General features: G+C 37.5%; 1 protein-coding gene across 1 annotated transcript in view; it reads left to right on the top strand.

Moving 5' to 3' along the window:
• Positions 1–210: 210 nt before the first annotated feature.
• TASP1 (taspase 1) overlaps positions 211–23,138 on the top strand; it is an 85,943-nt gene continuing 63,015 nt past the window's right edge. Inside the window, 6 exon segments of the mRNA XM_054195518.1 lie at positions 211–277; positions 3,475–3,692; positions 5,408–5,475; positions 7,052–7,120; positions 15,632–15,752; positions 17,105–17,189. Of these exon segments, the coding sequence (XP_054051493.1) occupies positions 3,548–3,692; positions 5,408–5,475; positions 7,052–7,120; positions 15,632–15,752; positions 17,105–17,189 (488 nt within the window). The 5' untranslated portion in view covers positions 211–277; positions 3,475–3,547.

Raw genomic sequence — 23,138 nt, 5'->3', positions numbered from 1 at the left:
AAACCCGCCCGGCCTCGGCCCACCCCGCCTGAGGGGACACGCGCCCCGCCCACTCCCCCGCTGAGCCCCGCCCCCCTCCTCCGCGATTGGCTCTCCCGCGGCAGCTGGGAGCGGCATTCGGCTTCCCGCCCGCCAATCGGCTTCACGCCATTTCCGGTCTCTCGGCTGGCCTGGCCCAATGGGAGGGAGGCGGTGGGCGGGACGCCTCATCCTCACCGAGGCAACGGGCGGGCGGGCCGTTCCGGGTGTGCGCGAGGCGGAACCGCGGCGGCGGCGGGTGAGTGCTCGGTGCCTGGTTCCGCCCTGCCCCGCCTCAGCCCGCCGATCCCCGCCTCTCCCCGGCCTGCCCTCTCCCACCTCCCCGTGCCCGCTTACTCCCCCCACCTCAGGGCTCCGGGATGGGGCGGGGGGGGGGAGGGGGGACGGTAGGGCACAACGGCCGCGCCGCGAGGCGGCCGCGCGGGCTCCCGTGGGTGACGTCACCCCCGCCGCTGGGGCCCCACCCACCTCCCCGGGGGGCGGGGGCGACCCCGGGAGTTGCCATGGCGATGGCGGCCGTTGGCCTCCCTGAGGGGGGCCGGGCAGAGCCTCCTTCAGGCCTCGAACTGTCAAACCCCCAGGGCTCTTAGAACCGAACTCTTCCTGGCGGCCGCCCGGGAGACGGGGGCCTCGGTGTGTCCGCCCCTTCGTCCCGCTGCGGCACTGGTTTCTGTGCAGGGAGCACTGGGCAGAGCTTTGGGCCTCGGGGGCAGCGCTGGGGGGCACCTCCCGGCTGGTAGGGTAGCGTCTATGGCAAGCATGCTGCAAGACCGGGTAACTCTTTCTATCCTGGGTGTGAGGCTCCGATTATTTACGTTTTTCTGAGTGCCCGTGTAGGATTTCAGCACTAGTTTTTCAGTGCAATAAGTGCTTTGGGCTACTGTGGTAAAATCATTACGGTTCGTCTTCTTCAGGAGTCGAACTAGAGTATATTCTTCCATGTAGCTGTACAGATGAACTATGTAATGAGGAAGGATAAGATTGAAAGTGATGAATGCGTGAGAGCCAGGACAGAGAACAGGTAAATCATAGAAGAAGCGAGAAAGGGAAAGGTTGGGTCCAAGGGCAGCTTAGCAAGTGGAAGCAGCAGGTTTCTGAGTGAAATTGGAAAGGATTCGTAGAACAGTTTGAGATGGGAGGGGTTTGACAAAATTGAGTTGATGTGAAGGAAGCGTTATGAACTGAAGTAAACTGAGATAGGTTGGCTGTACATTGGCTGGTAAAAATAAACACATCCTCAGACCTAAGTGTATGTAAAGGCCTAAACAGAGTCTTCAGTCTGGAGTTACTCTATGAGTTTAAGTGTCACTTGTATCTTCATTTTCAAAAGCAACTTAACTACTATTGTTATTACTTACCCGAGCAGCACACTATTTTTTCAGTTTCTGCAAGAATTCTTATGTTTCTTATGAACTTATGAACTAAGGAGCAGTTCCTTATCTGCTCCTCTATCGTCTTACTTAAGTCTTTGTCATGCGTCTTGCTGTAATGACACTCTGTGTGGTAATAAGATTCAGGAAAGCAGAGTTCATAGCAGACAGACTGTGTTTCAGCTTGTGACCTGGAGCTTTCTTAGTTATTATTAGCAAAAAAGAAGTAAAAGTAAAAAGACTTCAATTTTACCTCTGAAGTTTATGCAGGAGATCATTACAGTTAGATGTAGTCCATAAACGCTTTTTCTCTCTGTAGAGTCTGTATGTTGCAGTAGTGTTTCATTTTCTATAAATATATATATTTATAATTATAACGATAATAAGAAGTTAATATTTAATTTTAAAATATAAATCTAAAAACATATGAAGATACCTGTATATGTTTAGCATTGAAGAAAAAATGAGCGGAAATAAGTAACTTCCTAGAAAGCTGTGCTAATTTTCATTATTGAAAGGATGGTTGCGGTAAACCAGCAAGTTTATTCTGTGCCAGTGCTGAATCTTGCTAAACATCATTTGCATTGTTTTGGTTGTTTAAATAAAGTGGTATTTAATTACTGAAGTAAGCCATATAGCATTTGCAAAATCTGTGGTTTGAATCCTATGTATTAAACATCTCATTTTTTTCACTTCTATTCACTTTCTAGTATTCTTAGGTTACAAGTAGTCCTTTTCGAGGTGGTAGGAGTGACAGACATCATAGTGGAATATCTTAATATGTTACAGAGGTTTTCTCCATTCATGCATTAACACTATATGCGTTTTCTCTTCCTGAATTAATTCAACATGTAGATTATCTCTGGTTTTAATTTTACCTGCTGAACTAGAGAAACAGTATTGTGTCAGGATTAACATGTATTAGGCTGTGGGTAAGAAGAACAGCAAATACACCAAATTTGTTTTCTGACTCCTGAAAAATATGTTGTTCTGTACTTTAACTTGGGAGCTTTTTTGTTTCCTATACTAGAAAACACTGACAATTTTCCCATTAACTTTCTATAAACATTCTATAAACACTTCAGGGTTAAGATCAAAGCCAAATAGGGTTACTAAATTATTTGAGATCAACTTAAGCGTGTTATGGTTCACTAATAATCTTGGTAGTGATCCTTACACTTATGTAGGCAAGCTTTCTTTCGTTGCTTTAGGCTTATTTGCCATTTTTTTAGAAATACTTTGTCATAAAAAAGCTAATTTCTTTTTTTTCTTTCCCCCTTGCAAATTAATGGAGAATAATAAGGGTAAGGGATGAAAAGGTATGTAAGAGTAGGAGTTCATTATAGGATCTTAAACAGCTATTTCCTGCAAAGAAAGGAAAAGGTATGGCATCTTTAAATGTTACTCATGTGCTACGATTCTCTGGAGCACATGTTCATAACTTATATGACTGTTGAATTTGTGTTCAGGCAGGGTTTCTATACCCCCTACATAAAATGTAGACACAAAATCACACAGGCAGATGCCAGTACATGATTTGAGGACAGGAGATTCTGCCATGCAAAAATATATAGCACCTTCCAGCTTTTGCCAGCATGGCTACGGTGCTGCTTAGGACTTTCCACACAAGCAGGGAATGACACTCTCAAGAAGGAAAGATTGTGGCTGTGGAGCACCATCACATTAAAAACTAGTTAGGCATGAGGTATAATGGGTGGAGAAGTAAGTTGTACTGTTGAATAAAAGGAGACCATGGAAAGCAGCTTCCTCTCGTTCATGGGCAATCTTTAGAATAACTATTCCCTGCAATGTCTGAAAGATTATTAGGATCAAGTTAAGTCATAATGAAAAGGCTGATTTCAACTTGCAACATGGACTTTGATTATTTTACTTCTCATTAATACTGTTAGCTAGGGAAGAGGAAGAACTTAGAAGCCTTTCTTTCAAGAGGCATGCTCTCCTTGTTCCAAACCTCTTTTCCAGAAGTTCTTTCTGAAGTTATTTGTATGAAATTTGTCTTTTGAAATCACTATCTATCTAATGTATGCATGTGATTTGGTTTTAGGATGATTCCTCTCCAGAGTTTATTTTTGAATGGAAGGATGCTCTTTTCCAGTAGAAGATGGTGATCCTAATGTATGATCATGGAGAAGGGGATAAGTTCAGTAGAAGTGTTACCTTCCAAATCGTCTCAGGTTACAGCTGTAAAAGTGGTGGTCAAAGAGCCCGAAACAAAGCAAACCCAAAGAGGGAAACGAGTGGGATTTGTGCTTGTCCATGCAGGTAAGATGCAGAAGCACAACAGCTGGAATGGAAATAGTGCATATACAAACTAAATAACAACTAAAATTTCATACTGAACTATTATGTTAATGAAGTGACATTAAGTTTGGATGTAAATCTGGCAGTGGAGAGTTTGACTGGAAGTTGGATCTTGGAAACTATTAATCAAAATGTAAGTTTTTGGATGTTCTGAATGGTGTGGGGTTTTTTTTCTCCTCGACAAAGAAAACCCCAAACAAGAACCCTAAATTTAAATGGTTGTAAGATGTCAAATTCTTTAATTACCTGCTAAGCTTGGGAAATCTACAAAATGTGAGAGAGCTTTGAAGTTATTTCCTTACCCTACAGAAAGATCAAACATAGCTGTTTCATTACCGATGGTTTCTTGTCTAGCTTGTCTGTAAGGACTGTCTAGTTAAGACTTTTTGAAACCTCTTTAGGCAGTTTGTTGCAGAACTTCACTTTTTTTATCCTTTTTGACAGTTTTCCTTCAAGTCTATATTTTTATATTGTTCATATTTAAGTGATTACTATTGATTTTTTCCAGGTGTAATGAAGAGGTCATCTACTCAAATGTAATACAAAAATGATGTGTGTCTTGTTCATAAAGTCTTTTCTAATAGGCTCTTTCTTAAATACTGTTAATCTTGAAAATAATAGTGATGCTTATATCTGGCCGTACATTTGTTTTTAGCATATATGTGATGACATGAGGTGAAATTGAGCAAAGTAGCCTGGTGACACCTAAAATATTTGAAAAACCAACATGCTACTTGGTTTATAAAATCCTGAAGGTAAAAAAACCCCAAAGCCTCAAAGAACTTATTCTGGGTTGATATTTGACAACCCTAGTCTTCTGTTTTAAGAGCAAATAGAATTGTTCAACATGTTGTCCTTTACTGGGTTACTTTACTCTGTTTAAAATTCTTTTTTCTTTCACTTGCAGTGTTAAAACTTAATTTATTAGGATTTGTCAAAGCTAACTTTTCTAGAGGTGAGGAAAGGGAAGGTGAGATAAATACAAGCACATTTTTCAAGTTCAGAAAATAGGAAAATGGAAGAAGCTAGAATGTAAATATCAGTGTGCTATTTTTCTGATGCTGTATTTGGTTGAATAGTGGGCACTGATAAAATAGGGGGCAATGGCTGAAAAACAGGGCAAAATGGTTAGGTGGAGCAGGATAGACATAAAGACTGAAAATGAGAAAAAGATGAAAAAAAATGTACGATCTTTATTGCCAGGAACTCTCCTGGTTCTAAAACAGGAGTAATGAGCTCCAAAAACATAGCATAAACAGGAGAAGATGAATGGTAATTGCAAACTTGCGAATCGGTGGTAAGAGGAAAATTGGAGTTTGATTTAAACCCAAGGCTGTTGCCCAATAATGGGCAATACCTAAAAAGCCATGCTGAAAATCCTCCCAGAATGAGGAAAACTGGAATCTCTTGCAGAGTGTTTATACAAAGAGATTGTATGATGCTAAGATTTTTACCTGTATGCTTCTGCATGTATGCTCTATATCCTATATTTTGCTGAGTATATTTGAATCAATGTTGGAATGCATAATATTGTCAGTCATTGATATCAAGAATGAAATGCCACCGTAATCTAGAATAAGGAAGGCTGTATCTGTCTGTATCTTAGTCCTTTGTGCAAACTATAGTATGTAGTTTGACAGTTAGTATAATCTCTCTTCCTTTTGCCTTGATTGTAGGTGCAGGTTATCATTCCGAATCCAAAGCTAAAGAATACAAGCATGTGTGCAAAAGAGCCTGTCAGAAGGTATGTCTTACCAGATCCCCAGGCTTGTACTGGTACAGAAGAAATATAGTGTTATCCCTTCAGTATGAATGGGCATATCTGGGTTTAGCTACTCAGGCTGTATGCATTTCTAGAGCTAAAATGGAGCAGCAACAGTTAACATGATACAGAGTCAATGGAGTGCATGGCCATGAGGTGCAGCAACGTTCTCATCAGTGCTGGCAAATAGCAGACACCAAAGGAAGAGCAGGGGAACAGGAGATGGTCACAGTTGTACCTACGTGGTATTCCTACAGCTTCCTTCCTGCATGCTGCCGAGGCTCTGGGGTTTCTGGAGCTAAATATGGTGTCTGGATTTTTCTTTCATCAATGTCCGTTCTCTTTGGATTTGTTTAAACTCTAGCATCCAGATTGCTGTGAATACAGGGATTTCTAGAATTCTTTTCTTCTTGATAGCTCTTAACTTCTTAATAGGAGGGGAGGTAGAAACAGGAAAAACAAAACAAAAAATCAAAACCCTCTTCCCAAAGCTGGAAAGGGAGAAATGGCAAGACTTTTATTTCCATTTAAATTAATTTTTCTCTTTATCTCCTCCAAGAACTTAGCTCTGGAACTGGCAAGTCCTGTCTACTAAGTGTTGAATGAGAAGCTGGAAGACTTCTCTCCAGAATTTCTAATGCCTTTTGCTTTCTCCAGGGAGAAGGAGCTGGGGAGCTTGGCAGGCTTTTTAGAAGAGTCTCAGAGTTGGGCCTCTGATAATTATCACTTAATTTTACAGTTATGTTATGTTGCTTAATCCTAATACCGATTTAATTTTGTAATGAGAAGCCTCAAAAATCATCCAAACTTAACACTAACTTCATTAAAGTTGAGCATTAGCCCTGATGGTATTAATTTTCCAGCTAGTTATGTGTGAAAAAAGGTTGTTCGCTGATGAATTTAAGTCTAATTTGAGGTTCTTTAAGCTAGGTAGCCAACATAAATAACTTGTACGAACAACAAACAGTTGCAGGTTTGTCTTGCAACTGAAGATGCAGCTATAGTAATTTTCTGGGGTTCCCTGCGAGAACCTGACTGTAAGGTCTTGTCCAGTATCAATCTAAGAAATAACATTAGACTCTAGAAGTTCATTTTTTGTGTGTGTATATAATTTGAAGATAACGTTGTCTAGGTTTATTTGGTTTTGCTTGTTGGCTTTTAAATGAGCTTACTTGTAGATTCTATTCAATTTTGTGACAATTGCCATATGTGGTACTAGGGGTTTTTATTGAATCTTGGAAGAAAAATTAGAAACTTCTTGACTGAAACGTTAAGTGTTTGAGGACACTTGGGGTATAAGAATTTATTTTGCTATAAATTTGACTCTGTGGGAATCTGCTACTAAATGCAGCGTCCCAATGTCTGAGTAGTAAAATCATGCCTTCAGATCTGCCCTCGCATGGTGCATGCTGACTGTTTCCAGTGCCTCTTTTTATGTCCTCTTACATTTTAAACTAATTTGGTGAAGAGTTTGTTTTGTGTAGGACTAGGAAAATGTAGGGCTTAGTCGTAGAATATTAGAATTTCCTCATCATCAGTTAAACATTCTGTTTTACAGGCAATTGAAAAGCTACAGGCTGGTGCTCTTGCAACAGATGCAGTGACTGCAGCACTTATAGAATTAGAGGTACGAATTTCTGACTAGTAGTAATTACATCTCTCAAGCACATTGCTGGATTTTTCTGTGGGAAGGTATAGATTCGACTTGCAAATCCACTGAGGTTTCCATTTTTGTGTCTTATATTTAGTTACCTGTGCAGACATAGACATGTAAGCTATGCTAATTTTATCTTTTGCTTTTCCACTGTATTTTGGAGTAAATTTATTTAAAGACTTTCTAAAAATGCAAGCTGAATAAAAGTTGCCTCGTTGGTGCAATTGTGGTTGTCACCTTAGGTATACTTTATCAGATAGTCTTTAACCTTCAAGAATAGCTAGAGTCATTAAATACTTATTGAACACTTTGTAGGGAACATTATTTATGACTTATGGAGCTACAGGCGGACTGCACTGGCTCTGCTTTTAAGATGGGGGAAAAAATCCTGCTACTGGTCGCATGTGTTAACTAGAAATTCTAGAATAAGTCCTCATTCCTTTTGTTTGCATTAATATCTCACACTGAGTTATCTTTTATTTCTTGAAATTACAATCCAAAGAATTTAGATGTAGTTAATTAGTCCTATTAATACTCTCCTGTACTAATTAAATTGAGATAACTGTCTCTGAGTATGCTTTCTTGAGTTGTGTTGTTCATGCCTTTTTTAGTTCTTTGGGATAATTCTATAAAAGTGAGATCATTCTACAAAAGTGATCGCATAAATTTAAGGCTGTTTGTCTCTCCATCCAGTTAAAGTACTATAGGAAAATGGAGTGGGAATTCTAAGTTATTATTTGTCCTACAACATACTTTTGCTAAGTGCTTAAATTAATGCAGTTCCCAAAGGCGCTTTTTCTTACATTTTTTTAATTTGTTTCTGTGTCATCTCTGGTAGGATGAGATACTAGAAGCAGGCTGTTCAGGAAATGTAATTTAAGTGTAAGATAATGCTTTGTTTTCCTGATTTTTATGACAAACTGTGTGTAGAAGAATAGGACAAGCAATGCTTTTATTTCAAAATGGTACTTGTTAATTAAGGTAGAAAGTCTTGATAATCATAAGGAGATGAGCAGCTGTTTCTGACGTTTTTGGAAAAGTGCCTTTGGAGTGGTGAAATTTTTACAGCATTTGACTTTAGTGGCGGGTCCCTATGAAATAATGTAGAAGAGTGTAAAGCTAAGAGAATGTCTGGGATATAAATGAGGCAGTTCGGTTATTGTCCCAGATCCACTAATCCCTCATGGCAGTAATGACTGAAACAGGTATTCCTCTTCTTCTGTAAGGAATAATTGCTTCTTCCTCTCCAACTTTATTAGTGAAGAAGGAAGGCAAGGTAAAGCATTGTGCTGTAAAAATAATTTCCTGGGTTTGGAATTTATGGTAGTATTCTGAGAGGATTAGCAGTGGATTTGCTTACACATATGTTGGGAAAGTGTTAATTAACATACTTGATAGGGGTAGTGTAAGGCAGGAGGTACGTTAATATGTGTTAGACATGCTGACTAGGAGCCAAGACTTTGGTCATACTTTTAACTCGGCAAGCTTCCTGGCTTTAAACAGTACTTTCAGGCTTCACTGAAGTGTTCAAATATGCTTTCATGTGTTATCTTACCTTTTGTTTCCACCTAGCTATATTCTAATGTGTATCTCGCTAATGGAAGTATGTATAATGCACTTCCATAAACTAACTGAGGCTGCTGTTATTCCACAAGATTGTTTAGTGTGTCAATTCCCTCCTCAGTGGAAAAAAAAATAAAAATCTACTTCATGTTGTGACTTTATCATGTTTCTGAGCTACACAGAAGAAAACATATTTTAAGAAGCTTAACAGCTATGTATCTCTTGGCAGCTATGCCTGGGGTAAATATTTTCACTGTTTTTGGCATCCCCAAGAGAATTTTCTTCTTTTACTTTAGTAGATTTAAATACTCTGAAGTGACATCTGTGTAATAAGTTATGGCTTTAAGATGAAATTAAAACCTTTTTATGAGATTACTCCAATCAGCAACCTTTTTTTTCTCATCTGTCTTGGTGATGCGTGCCATCATTACACTTTTTGGTTTTATAATTGTCTTAGGTAGTATTTTTATGTGTGCTGTTGCGCAAACTCTATATTTTTTCCTTTTTGCTGTTTTTAAGATTAAATATTATTTTGTTCAGTTTATTTTGCTGTCATTAATTATTTGCTTCCATTTATTCATTAAGTGATTTATATAACCTCTGAATTGCGGATTGTTCTTTCTGTTACTGGGATAAAGAATATTAGGTTTACGATTTGGGCTTTTTTTAAATTTAAGTATGTAGCTATTCAGTTACATTGAGGAAAAATCAAAGTATGTTCAAAACAGAAAATGGTGTGTTTTGCAGTGGCAGTTTTTTGGATCTGCTATGAGAAATTCCAAAGTGTTAGACTGTCAGCTTTCAAAATGTTGAAAGATTTGTATCTACTCATATCTCATTCTGAACACCACCTCCAGACATCTCTGTCATTTCTGGAGCTGCATCTTCTGTTTTAATTCTAATGTTTGTCTTATTGCTCTATGGAAAACAGAAACTGCATGTGACAAGTCAACAAAGCAAACAGAATGGTTTTTCTCATCAATTGCAAAATTTTATCGGTAAAAATATAGGTTTGTGTGTTGACTGTCTCTCTAATGAGCTATCACTACCCTTTTTGTTTATGCAGGAAAAAATAGGGACTTTTTGTGAAATACTTTCTTATTTTTAGTTGGCAAATACATAGCAAAAATCTGTATGAAAACAATGGTTGTTTACGTGTGTCACTGTAATACAGATTAAGATACAGAACAAGAAAAGTTTGTATAATGTGTCAACAGGTTCCATTGTGGAGTACTGTCTGTAACTTTTTGATATTTTGGGTACTGTAGAACACCTTGTTGTGAATTTATCTGAAATATTTAATCACTTTTACAGTTCTCTAGGATTTTCAGTGCTGTATTCCAAAAAATCTGTAGTTTTTGCAAGGCACAAATATCTTTTCGTGGAAGTGTCACAAAAGATGAATTTTCTTCCTCAGTTCCGCTCAATTACACAACTCCTATTACACAGAATTTTAGCTAATCCAAGAGGCATCACTTCAAAGACTTGTTGAGGCGCAAGACTTGCTCTTGATCTTTTATGAGCAAACTGACAGTTTGCTTGTGGTATGCTGTCTGTTTTTTGTTTTATTTTTGCAGGCTCTAAATGGAGAAAGAGCAGCCTTTTTTTGTTGGACTATATGAATCTCAAGTGAATGACTGTTCTGTGATTAAGATAGTAGTGCTAATAGTTAACTAGAGAAAAGGTAGATTTCTTTTGCAAAGTAATGAGCAGCTGACCCAGAATCCTGTTAAAATAACCGTGCTGGTCTTCGTAAGCATCAGCTGTATTTGCTAAGTTGATTAAAGGCAGTTACTTTTTCCAGTTTGTGAACTCTGTCATTGCAGAGGAACAAATGAACATACTGCCTCTTTCAGCTTTTGGTAACAAAATGAGTCTGGACAAGGTGCTTCGTAAGGCTTATCATTTACACTGGGTGCTTCTACATAGACATTATCGCAGTAGCATTTCTTTTTGCGCTCTTACTGTCGGCCACCATATGAAGTCTGAGTTTCTCTTGAAACACAAAGGGATTTGGGCAGCTTTTTTTGGGAGAGGAGGAGGTCCCCCTCTATGCACCCCCCTTAAAACTTGCAGCTTTCAACAAAACTACATGCTGATTACATTTGTGGCTGGCTGTGAGAACAATGTGCAATTTCAAGCTTTTCTCTGAGTATAGAGCACTTCAGAAAGTCTACTGTTCAGGTAGAGACAAGACTTGGAGACAAGAACATAAGTTTCTTGTGAAAAATGCTGAAGATTTCAAACTTTTTCTAAGTTTAGTCTAAGTTTATTAATGCTGTGTGTAGATCACTTGTTTCTTTAATCTGACTTTAGTAGAATGTTCTTTATGAACATCGTTTAAATTGGAAATTTATATGATTGGTGGGGAAGCAGATATCACATTTCGAGTTTCAATATCCTTGCAACTGAAATCGCTCCATTTACTTTGTCTACGTTTCTCTTTGTTGTTGTTGTGGATCAATGCAAAGAATATTTTGAGCTTGTTAGAATACTCAAGCAGTGGGTTTGTGTGGCTGTCGGCAAAATTTTGCATTGAAAGAACGTGTTTCTTGTTGAATTGTTTTTTGGTTTTGTCTGTTTATTAATTTTATAGTAACTAAGTTTTTTGAAAAAAAAGTTTTTTGAAAGTTTTTTGAAAAAAAAGTTTTTTGAAAGTTTTTTGAAAAAAAAGTTTTTTGAAAGTTTTTTGAAAAAAAAGTTTTTTGAAAGTTTTTTGAAAAAAAAGTTTTGAAGAAAGTTTTTTGAAAAAAAAGCTTAGTCCCAGAGACTTCTCTTTAAAGAAGAAAGCACAATGCCAGCAGCCTTGTTGTATTAATGGAGTCACCGTAGATGAATTTTTAATGGGTAATGAACTGGAAGTTGTTCATTCTAGTTAAAAGCAATACTATGATGTTTTGCAGCAGAGTGGCTAACAGTAATCTGTGACAAAAGTGTTCTTTAAAAATGTTTTTGCTGGTTTAATTGAAAGGGACATGACTCATCCTTGTAGACTATTGCTTCTTGTCGCTTAAATTCCCTCAGAAAAATGAATTTTAAAATTTCAGTGTGTAAAAAGAAATGCCTGTAGACTTGTAATCCCTTTTAAAAGTTGCAAATAAGCCATGGCCAAAACTGTATCAAAGATAGATCTTTAATGATGCTGAAAATAGAGCATTTTAACTATTTGCCTAGATGTAATTCAGGACTATTAGTGTTATAATGTTGAGTAACTTCTTCAAGCATTCCAACTTTGACCACAGCTAGAAACTTCAGCATGCCTGTATTTGCTGCCACAACATTTATAAATACATCTTGAAGTAAAAAGGATTCTAAATATAAAAATTATACCTCGGTAGCTTGAGAGTTTTTACAAGATGTGCTAACTTGAGAGAATGAAACTCCTCTTTCACGTCTTAAAGCCTTGTATTATCTCCTTTACTACAGGTTTACGCTGTAAGTTAGAGATACTTCAGTGGTGGAGTAATTGCCAGGTAGTCTAGTATTTTTCACACAATTGAAAGCTTATGTTTTGTTAAAATGCTTTGAATAGACATTTGTTTCTTTTCCCTTTTCTTTTTTACTTTTCTATGGTAGTAGGGCTTGCTGTTAACATGCAAAGCTCATGCTTAGTTTGCTTTCTTGTCTTTTTTCAGTCTCCTTAGAAATATAAAGGCTGATCTCTGCTTGTCTTTTTAAATAAAAGTGTATTCCTGTAGTTACTTTCTGTATTATCAATCTTTTCCTCCTTTCCCTTCCTCCCTCTTCTTGGATACGTGCTTTGGTTGGGTTCTTACCCGTCCTATGGTAGTCATATAGTTGCAGTACCGCATTTTTCTGGCTTAAGTGTTTGAAGAGACTACTTCAATTAGCTCAGTTTATTTTCTTCTCCCTTTGAAAGCATGCACACATCTGTTTTAATGATGTTTCTGCATTCCTTGAAGGTTTTGCATTTTCATGTCAAAATGCACCTTAATTTTCATAAGTTGTATTTCTCCATTTGTATATCAGAGTCTTGAAATCTTTTGGTCAGACTTTGCAGAGATTCATGTTTTCAAAGAGAGATGTATTTATGTGGTGTATTTCATGTCCTTGCCTATTCAAAAAGTAGGTGTGAATTTCTGTTTCCATTTTTTATAAAGGTTTTTCCCTGCCTCATTTCAAAGGCTTTATATCTCATCTCAGAGACACTCAGGTAGGTATCAGAAATTCCGTGCATTCACACCCTGTTCCTGCACTGTCTAAAGCTGTTATCAGATCACCTTTCAGAGCTGTGAAGTTAGAGTAGACCATCTTCCTCTTGGCAATTCTGAAACCATCTTCTTAATTGAGTGCAGTCTGATTGTAAAGCTCCACAGAAATTTTGAACAAGTGCTTGGAATTTGGTATTTATTTCTCTTTACTGGAGAAGTTACTCGTATTGCGACTGATTGTACTGGTATGATTCCTTCTGAGTCCCAAAATGAGGGAGTTATGCCACCAAAGAGACATCTGCAGTTTTGTTGGTGTAGATTTCTTATTTATCCAATATTCCGTAGTATTCTGATAAATATTCTGTAGGGAAAAACAGGTGGCATTCCCTTTGTCTTGAGATTCTCCCAATAAGTTGTCTCTTGGTGCATCCTTGATGTTGTACCAGTGAAGGTGCTATGACAAAGCATCAGGCACATCCAGATTTTTAGAAATAAAGTGAACTAGTGCCATCCACTCTGTATTCTGTATTTTTTTCCCTACCCTCTCTTGATTATTATGTTTATGAGATGGTAGAGAGCTTTATGTCTTGACTGCAGAAGGATTCTGGACAGTATTACTAGGACTTCTGTTCTGATGGGTCCTTCTTACTCCCTTTATTTGGCCATGACATCTGCTTTTAAGATAACAGCTGTCTTTGCTTTGTGGCAGTGACAGATCTGTAGAGCACAAAATTCTTCCTCTTTGCTAATGCTTTTGAATATAGTGCTCTGAGCAAATGTTTTTGGAACAGAACGTTAGAAATTTGTCTCCAGTCTTGCAGGTCTATGCAGACTGATTACCCATGGGCAAGGAACTTGGACAGCACTAGCAGAAAGCTCATCCTAATGCATTCCTGTTTTTACTTTTTCCTCCAAGTACCTTTCACCATTCACATTCAGATTCCTTCCATCACTTCTCTGCTCCTTTTGTTCTAAACTTCAGTGACTTAATTTTCTTCGTACTTGTAGAGCCTGGGGAGCAATGAAGTCGGTTAAGCCAGCAGCTGCTCTGCAGTCTTCCACCTTTTCAAGGCCATCATCCTGGTAGCCTTTTAAAAATCAAATTCCCCCCCCGCCCTTACTTATTCTCTGTGCACTAAACCCTGTGCAAAAGCTCTGTACGCAAACCTAAAATCTTTTCAAATTTACTTATTTTCTGTGAGCCATAGCTGTCAAAATGAACACAATGACTATACACAGTGAATTTGAGGATCTGTTGTGGTATGGGATAAAGTGGGATAAAATTTGTGCTATTTCTTGGATGCAGAAGGAAAAAGCAGAAAATAAAGATGAATAGTATAGAATGAATATGGAGAGATTACAGTCTGTTTCATGATTATGTATTAATCATATATTCATGATTCTTCCAGAAGATAGCATTTTGATGACTCAAACACTAAGAACACTTTAAGTGTCTCGGTGAATTAGAATCAACATCCTGCAAAACAAGTTGTGAATTTACTCACTACTTGCTCATTTGAAAGTTAACAAAACTTTCTGCTAACTAACTTACTGACATCAAATTTATTTTTCATTTCTGTTTTCTCTGTCTTTCGTTTCCCTGTATTCATTACAAATTAATATATACAAAAAAGGAACCGGTTCACTTAACATTTAAGACAGAACTTTGAGCTGTTTCCAGTAGATTGACCACTTGCTTATGTTACATGTAATTGTATGACCATCTAATTTCATTGACATGTTCACCTGTGGTCTAGAGAATCGTTTTCTTTGTCACATCAGGTTTTTATGCTGTTGTACTAAAAACAGGTATGAAACTCTGAAAGCATGCAGCATCTCTGAAATTTTACTGTTTGGCTGTTCTTAGCTGTTCTCTTTCTTTGTGCTGTACTCCATTCGTGCTTGCATCTAGAAAGGGGGGGTTACATAGAGCTGCCAGTGAGACTCCTGAACTGTGCTACTTTAAAACTTTGTGTTTTTAAAGTCATGGGGATGCTCTGATGAAATGGGGGGGCAAAAATGGGTGTTTTTAATTCTAACATGCAAAACTTGTTTGAGGACCTTGACTTTCCAAAAAGCTACGGAAGGTGCTTATAAAAGAGAAGTTAGTTTTTAATTACTTTATTGAATGTTGTTCTGTACTTTCTGTGAAATATGTCTTTGTTCAACTTCCTGATCACAGTAATGACTGGCCTTATGCTAATCTAATAGATATTTTCCAAAGTAAGTTGTTACTGTTGCAAATTCTTAGTTTCTGTGTGCTGAGCTGCAATCAAAGGCTTAGAATGTTGAGGAAATGTGCGGTTCTTTTTTGCTGCTGTGTCATACTTAAAGAGTTTCAAAGGTAGACTGTGGTCTATGCAGTGGTTATTAGATGCTACTTAAATTAACTGACAGGTTAGGGACCAAATGAAGTGTGTATTTTGGGGGAGGGAGGAAGAGATTTTCACTTGTGTTGTAAGGCTTTTGCTTGCATGTAATTGATCATCTTAGATTGTTGAGTGATTGGTTTTTATATTAGCTCATTATTACACTTGAGATATATCACACCCTATAGAGGATGTAAGGTATCCCTGATAGTAGTTTGAGGTACCCTGTTCAAATTGCTATTGTTTTTGTTGTGAAAGATTAAACTACTAGAATAAGAAAATACACTGTACCAAGATCCATGTCGTCAGATCGGTTATATAAAGGTTTTCATTTAGTCTGTTATGGATGTGGCCTTATAGTGTCTTGTTCTTATTTTTAGGATTCTCCTTTTACAAATGCAGGATTGGGGTCTAACCTGAACCTTCTGGGTGAGATAGAATGTGATGCCAGTATAATGGATGGAAAGTCATTAAATTTTGGAGCAGTTGGAGCACTGAGTGGTATGTTAACTATGTATTTTAAAGCTAACTACTGATTTAAGTGCAAAGATCAATTTTGCTCTTTTTTTGTTACTTTTTCAGAGGGGGAAGGGGCATTGTAAATACAGCCCCGTTTAAATAAATTCTGCCCCCTTTAAAAGAGAAGGAGGCATTCTTGCTCCCAGAAACACTGTTTTGTGTTAATTTGCTTTGTGTTACATGCTGTCTTATTAGTTCACTGGTAATCCTTTGATGCAGAACAATTGCATGATACTATACAGTATTCACAACGGGAGTGGGATTGCTCAGGTGGATTTGTAGAATGACATTTTTATAATGAAATGCAACTATTAAAAAAAAAAAAAAGTACAAGCATTTAAATTAGGCTTTATATTTGTTTTTGTTTTCTGTCTCCTTGAAGAACTTACTGGTATATCATTCAATCATAAGGCGAATTGATATTTTGGTCACTTAGTTAAGTTGGCCAAATTAGGATCCTAAGGGACCGAAATTTCCTTTGTATTATCAAAAGGCTATGCAGGGTGCTGGCCTGCAAACCGAAGCCTCTCATGTATTCTGGAGAATGGGCACAGCTGCTCATTTGTCAAGCTGTTTGCTTGGGACATAAAATTTCTGTATATTCTAGATTTTTTTCATTATAATATAATTATAAAACAAATACGGTTATACAGTCCCAAATAGCAATTGTTGAGGTTTATCATAAATATATTGAACAGCCTTAACTGTTATTATTGAATAGCTTTTCTGACAACATTTCAACCTTTGTTCTTTATCCTAGAATAGTTCTAAACTGTGATAATAACTTCCTCATGTAGATATAAATCTAAATCTAAAATAAATAGTAAAATTAGGTATTTCAAGGCTTGTTTGTTACAAAATGCATCCTTCCAACCATGGTGAAGGAGGAAATGAGGGAATGAGAGAAAGCTAAGCCTGAATCCTATAATTCCTGTTCTGGAAAGCTCTTTCCGTCTTGAAAAATTAATGCTCATAAAACAGCTTTGGCCTGTAGAATACCACAGATTTAATTTGAGATTTCTGTGGTGGGAGGTGACTTCTAATATTTCAATATGGTTCTTTCTTTTTTTTTTTTTTTTTTTTAAAAAAAAAAAAGAAGGGGGAGGGAGGTTGTTGATTAGAAGGCCTTGTAACCACTGATAGAACATGTGAAAGAAAAACTGATGAAGTCATTACTAAATTGAAGCATAAGACCACAAGGTGTCTCTTAATGAATTGGCAAAGCCTTGGACATTAAAGGAAGCTGACTTCCACTGCCAAAATGAACACTGCAATGCTACGTGGAAAAATATTTTAATGTTTTGTTCCCAATTTTTGCTAATTTTTCTTTTCAGGAATCAAGAATCCAGTTTCAGTTGCAAATAGATTGTTGTGTGAAGGGCAGAAGGGAAAACTCTCTGCTGGCAGAATTCCACCTTGGTAATTGCTTTGTTCTGCTTGACTTTGCTTTGGTCTTTCGTCTCTACTGCATGCACTATTTGAAGGTTGTATCTTATCCCAAGAAGGCTGGTGCTGTTTTACGTACCAGCGATAGTGTGCCTTTAAAAAGAAGATAAGCTTTCTTCTCTGATCTTGAAACATCTTGTGCACTTGATGAAGCTGTGGGCAGAATGAAGTATTGTGAATAGATAGTGACATCATCTTGTGATAATTTCCATCTGTGCGATTATTTCCAGTTATGTCATGCTGAATTCTTAACTTTTTTTTTACGGTAGCATATTGAAAAATCCCTAAATACATCAAGATTAAAATGTAATTCTACCACCTTTGCCTCTGTCTACCTTTAAAAAAAGCAACATAGTTTTTAACCAGTATATAAAAGAATCCTACTTTACTGCCTGTCTTTGTGGCTTTATTTTGTAGCTATAGTGTGGAAATGTACAGTGTTCAGTAACTTCCTCTTATCTCAGCCAAAATGGGAAGTTATTTTTAAAGATAAATTTAATAGCATTTCCAACAACGGTGAAAACATGCGCTCCTTTATTGAGATGGGTATAATACTTAGATGGAAGAGCTCTCTATTAAATGCATAACAACTTTACATATTATTCCATCATTTTGGAAAGAATCTAGTAAATGTGTCAGAAGTGATTGATCTTAAAACCATCTTATTTTCATTAGCAGTTTAAATTGACAAGTAGAGAACTTGAATGATTCATTCATATTAATTGACTGCTATCCAGTTACCATACCCGTTGCAGAAGTTTACTACCATTTGCTAACTAAAGGACTGTAGTATTTCCTGATGTATTAAACGATCAGTTATGTAGTTTAAAATATGTATATTTAGATTCACAACTTTTACTTTCCTTACTATGTTATTCTTATTCTGTAAAATTAGCCAAACAGTACCTGGATTGTGTAGTATTCCAGTTTAAACAGTGAAGAAAAGCACTATTTCAGTGTTTTGTCATGCTGCAAAGGAAGGTCATAGATCAAAAAAGGCCACCCTAAAACCAAACCATTAATAAGCAAATTTTGCTTTTAAAACTCTTTCTCTTTTAAGAAAGAAAAGAGTAATTGTAGTTAGTAGTTAGTGTGATAACTACTTTTTTCCCAGAGGATGTTTACTAAGGAATAGGAACTTGAATTTCAATTGCTGTTAGTACCTCATTTCTTTAGATGTCAGGAGAAAGCCAGGGCTTAGCTGAGTTACATGAAAGACAGTGTCGAATGAGGTGGGCTACTTTTGGTGTTCCAGAACTACCACTGAAGGCAGCTACGGGAGCAAGCACTTGTGATTTAGCTTTGTCTGTATTGTCACAGTGTTTTCTTGAATCGTTGTAAGGAAGAGCATTTGGGCATTTTAGCGTGTTTACTGTAACTTCATGACCTAGTCTATGCTGCTATTATTTTAAAAATAATTGAATGGAAAAGAAACTATATTCTCTTGCCCTCAACGGACAAGACTAAATCTTTCAAACACCGTACAAGATCTTGGCTAACAGATGCTTTTAAAGAAAAGGGAGCTCAAACTCTGGAGGCAAGAGGTGAACTGTCTTCAGAGCTAACACATACAGTTTATTGTGCGAATGTTATAGACTCGAGTTATCTAATACATATTTTAATTTCTTTTTTACCATTCTGGATTTTGAACGTGTATTTTATTGGAGCAAATTAGTTACCGGGGGAACAATCTATAGTAGTAGGACATGATGGGTTGTGCTTTAGAGTTGCTTTGGTGGATGCTCTTGTATGTACGGGGTATCCCAAGTTCAGAATGTTAGAGCTCATGTTCATTATAGGTGAATTGCTAGTGACAATCTCAAGCCTTGCCTTTCTGGCAGGGTTTGACGTGACACATTGTTGGTTTGGGACTGAAATATATTCCTGCACAAGCCGGGAATATATATAGTCAAATACTACGAGATCAGCTGTATTTTTGTCATTCCCACTGAGTGTGAGGATTTTAGTAACTGATTTTTATGTGTAAAGATATGCAAGTTTCATCTTGTTTCTCATGGGCAAATAGTGTATTGGGGAATCTTCCAGATACTGCTTAGCCTAAGAACCTGTCTTGTTAAAGAGGCTAGTGGTAGAGGCTGTTTCTATAGCATGATTTAGGCTAGCTTAATATTTTCTGGCCAGAACGTTTGGCACGTGACCGTACAAGGAAAATTCAGGAACTGTGAGATCAGTAGAAGTGACATTATGGAGATTCGTGTCTATAAAAGAACACATGGAGGTCGTTAGTTTGGCCTCTTGACCCCTGTTCAGCACCCGTTTTTATAGTGACAATTCAAAACCAATTCAAAGCGGTACATTTCAGATTTTCAGTAGAAGAAATTCTAATGAGAAGAAATTTATTCTGAGATGATAAGGTTATTAGGAAGGAGTGATCAAGTGTCATAACTGATGTATCCAATTTGCTGTAAATAGCTCTGTGGAGTGTGTCATTCTGGATCAATATCCTGTCATCTTGTTTAAAACACAGAATCCCACTATCCAAATTAAAATTTACAAAGGTTAAAGTAGAAAATCCCTGAATGCCTGAGTGCATTTGTTGAAACTTATAAGGTCCTTAAATATTTTATTCGGGTCCCTGTCATATTTTATTGAGCTTGATGTTGTCAGGATTTTCTTTGCCTATGTATGCAGGAACAGAAAATAGTGAACTTGTAGATGTTACATACTATCATATAAGATATTCCTGTTCGTTGTGTAACTTTACAAAAGGAAAGCACTATTATAATTGTGCAAGTAAGTATTGGAGGGATCTTTGGAAGTGGTCTTTGGTCACAGAATAATGGATTAGAAGTTTTGTAGTAATAAGTTTGAAGATTTTCTATTTTTTATGCTGAAACCTTGACCTTCCTAAGCGGAAAGGCTGATTTACATCTGTTTACAATGAAGTGTAGATACATAAGAATTGCAGGATGGTACAAATACACCTAAATGTCTCCTTTCTTAGAACTCCTTAGTACTACTGATATCTAAGTTTGTGTCTGTATCCCTTTTTCATTATTAATAGTAACCCATATGGGAAAGAATCCCTTCTTAGGGTGGGTTTTTATCCCCCCTTGGGTATACGGGGATTTGTAATTGCTTCAGTTTTACAGTGCTGTAGGCAGGATCTGGACATTGTGTAACTAGTAGGGCAGCGCATAATCAAGAGAGTGCCGGGAGTGAAGATTTCCACCACCTTTTATCTCTGGTCTGTATTTCTTCAGAACAATTTCTTCTTTGCAACAGTGATGTCAGAGCGATTGCTGCATTTTTATAATAAATGTTACAAAGTGAGTTTGTTACATTCAGGACTGCCTTGACCATCTTTAGTGGATCTAACCTTCTTCTGCCACTTCTGTTTACCTTGGTGTGGCCTGTCTCCTTACGGCCCATATTAAGTGGACCTGTTTGGAGCAAATAGCACCAGGATAACCATGTTCTTGGAGAAAATTGCCTAAAAAGACCATTTTTGGAGACCTTTACTTGCATTTTCCATTAATATGGTCTAGTTTGCCTGGAACTAGAAAGTGTCTCCAAGCATTGGCTCCTTGCTGGGAGGACGTTTTTATCTTCTGTGTGTTCTGAGCCTGTAGCACCTACAGAGTACTCTGCGTTCGATATATTTGCAAGAAAGATCTTTTTATCTTGTTTGTGCAGAACCAGGTTTTGGAGTAGCAGAGCACAAACTCATTCATCCTTTGGTTTCGGGTTTGTTTCCCCCCCCCCCCCCCCCTTTGGAAAGTTATATTTTGAATTAGCCATAAAGGCTCTTGAGACTTGGTGGGGTTTTGGCTGCTTTCTATAGCCCACTGGCTTTATTTCCTATTTCTCCTCTCCCCCAGTAAATCAAGCTCAGTGGTAGCTGTTTAGAGGTAGTTTTGGTTTTATGTCAGCTTAAAGTATTGCCCTGTTCGTTCTTGCCCACTGCAGCTTTTCTGCATGGCTACATGGATGATTCTCATGGCAACTAAAACGGTTCCCTAGTGCCAGACTGCTGGTTCCCACCCTCTCGCAGCCCTGTCATCTGTGGCTGGTGCGGTTGTGTGTGTGGCTGTGCGCTGAACCGGATCACAGAACTTGCTTTTTGGGATGGTGTAAACACTGTCTAGTCTTGCTTAGATTATACACATTTGGCTACTTGCAGAGCTGAGTTTACACCGTATGTCCTGTAGGAGTCTCTTACCAGCTAATTTCGTATCAATTCATTGGAGATAGGGTAGTACAGATAACCAAGCACGTAGGTCTTGATTATTTTGTTTTATTTTTTTATTTTTTGGTGAACTGTTCATTATAACTTTCCTGTGATTATACTGTCCTTTCAAGACATCCTAACTGAAAAGTTTTTTAAAAAAGTGAATGATCTCTGTGGTGTTATGGGGCCGCAATTAGATGTCAGCAGGAGATATCTGCTTCGACTAATCTAACCATTCTTTAGGACCAGAACTGGAAAATACTTTGTGCCCATCTTATAGGAGGGAGAGGAAACTATAGGATGCAAGTGTGAGCAAAGTGAAAGTCGTGTTACTTAAGTTTTGAGACATTCTTGGGTGCTTTTTTTTTTTTTTTCACTCTTCATAAATAGTAGTGGCTGTTTCTGTATTTTTAAGTATTAAAAAAAGCAATTGTGAGACTGCTTGTAAAATGCAGTGTTTCTGACTGATCTGTGTCTTTCAAGTTATCGTATATAAAACTCCTCATATGTGAGCTTGATGCTTTTTCCACCTACTCTTCCTTTCTGTGTAAATTGTTTTATTGAACAGGAAGTGCTTCTTCATTTCCTGAGAATGTATTGTTGATAGAAAACTTTTCTTTTAAAGACCAAAACTAGCTTATTTAAGTCAATGGAGAATACTACGTAATTAGGTTTGACTACGGTTTGTGTTTCTCTCTTATGTTAATGAAAGTTACAGGTTGTTTCTTGAGCACTAGCTTTCCTAATAGAGATGCTTGAGTTCTCCCAAAGTGCCTAGTAACTTATTCTGCAGTATTTTGCAGCATGAATAGTATTTATCTGGAGCTGCACTAACGATGGTAAGAAATAGGTATTTAACAATTCAAATTCTTATCTAGATAAACTTTTTTTGGAGACTTTTGCAAAGAAAGAGTGGACACACCTCTTGTATTGGTTAAGTCGTAGAGAAGACAGAAAGGACCAAAGCAAAATACTACTTGCTGAAAGCTGCAGGGGTCAGATATAGCGCGCTCAAGAAAATTTCCAACGGCATTAATGCCAACAAATTTGCTGTATCAATAATGTACTCAGAAATTGTAGTACTATGTTGTCCCAGGGACTTCTTTGTAGCTAAAATAACTTCTTTAGCCTCATGTTCCTAATTCTGGTATTTCTGTAAAACTTCTTGATATTTCCGTAAATACTCAGTCTTTACTTCTTGAGTCCATTAGGCAGTTGTTTTATTCTTATTTCAAAAGGGGAATATGAAGCTAAGATTGGAAATAGTTGTCCTTTACTGTGTTGTTGTTGGTGGTACTGTTGTGCAGCAGCTTTCTGAAAATGTATGCTTCCCAACTACCACATTCCCCTTTTCGGGGAATCAGATTTATTAAGGGGAAACATATTTCCTTACAGATAATGGAAGTTTTGTTTGACACCCCCCCCACCCCCCCCCCCAAGTTACATGTCTATGTATAACGTTTTACTGTCATTCATTGTCATGGCAGTGTGTACTGTCTCTGTACTGTAAAGTGTTCAGTACTGACTAGGAAACAAGTCAAATGTTTGGGGTTTTTTTGCAAATATAGTAAAAGTTCAGTAGACTTGACTCATTTGCAAATGCTTGATAAAACTCCATGAGACAGACCTTTATCCTTCTAAATAAGGCTTATTTTTAGCTTGTGTTGTACTTCTCAAAGGACTTCTTGATATTTTTGTGGCATTGGCTGACTTTACTGGAAATATCTTAC

The sequence above is a fragment of the Rissa tridactyla genome, chromosome 3, assembly GCF_028500815.1.
Source record: "Rissa tridactyla isolate bRisTri1 chromosome 3, bRisTri1.patW.cur.20221130, whole genome shotgun sequence".
In the NCBI taxonomy this organism is placed as follows: Eukaryota; Metazoa; Chordata; class Aves; order Charadriiformes; family Laridae; genus Rissa; species Rissa tridactyla.
Note: the sequence above shows the minus strand (reverse complement) of the source record. Positions and strands in the feature narration are given on the sequence as shown.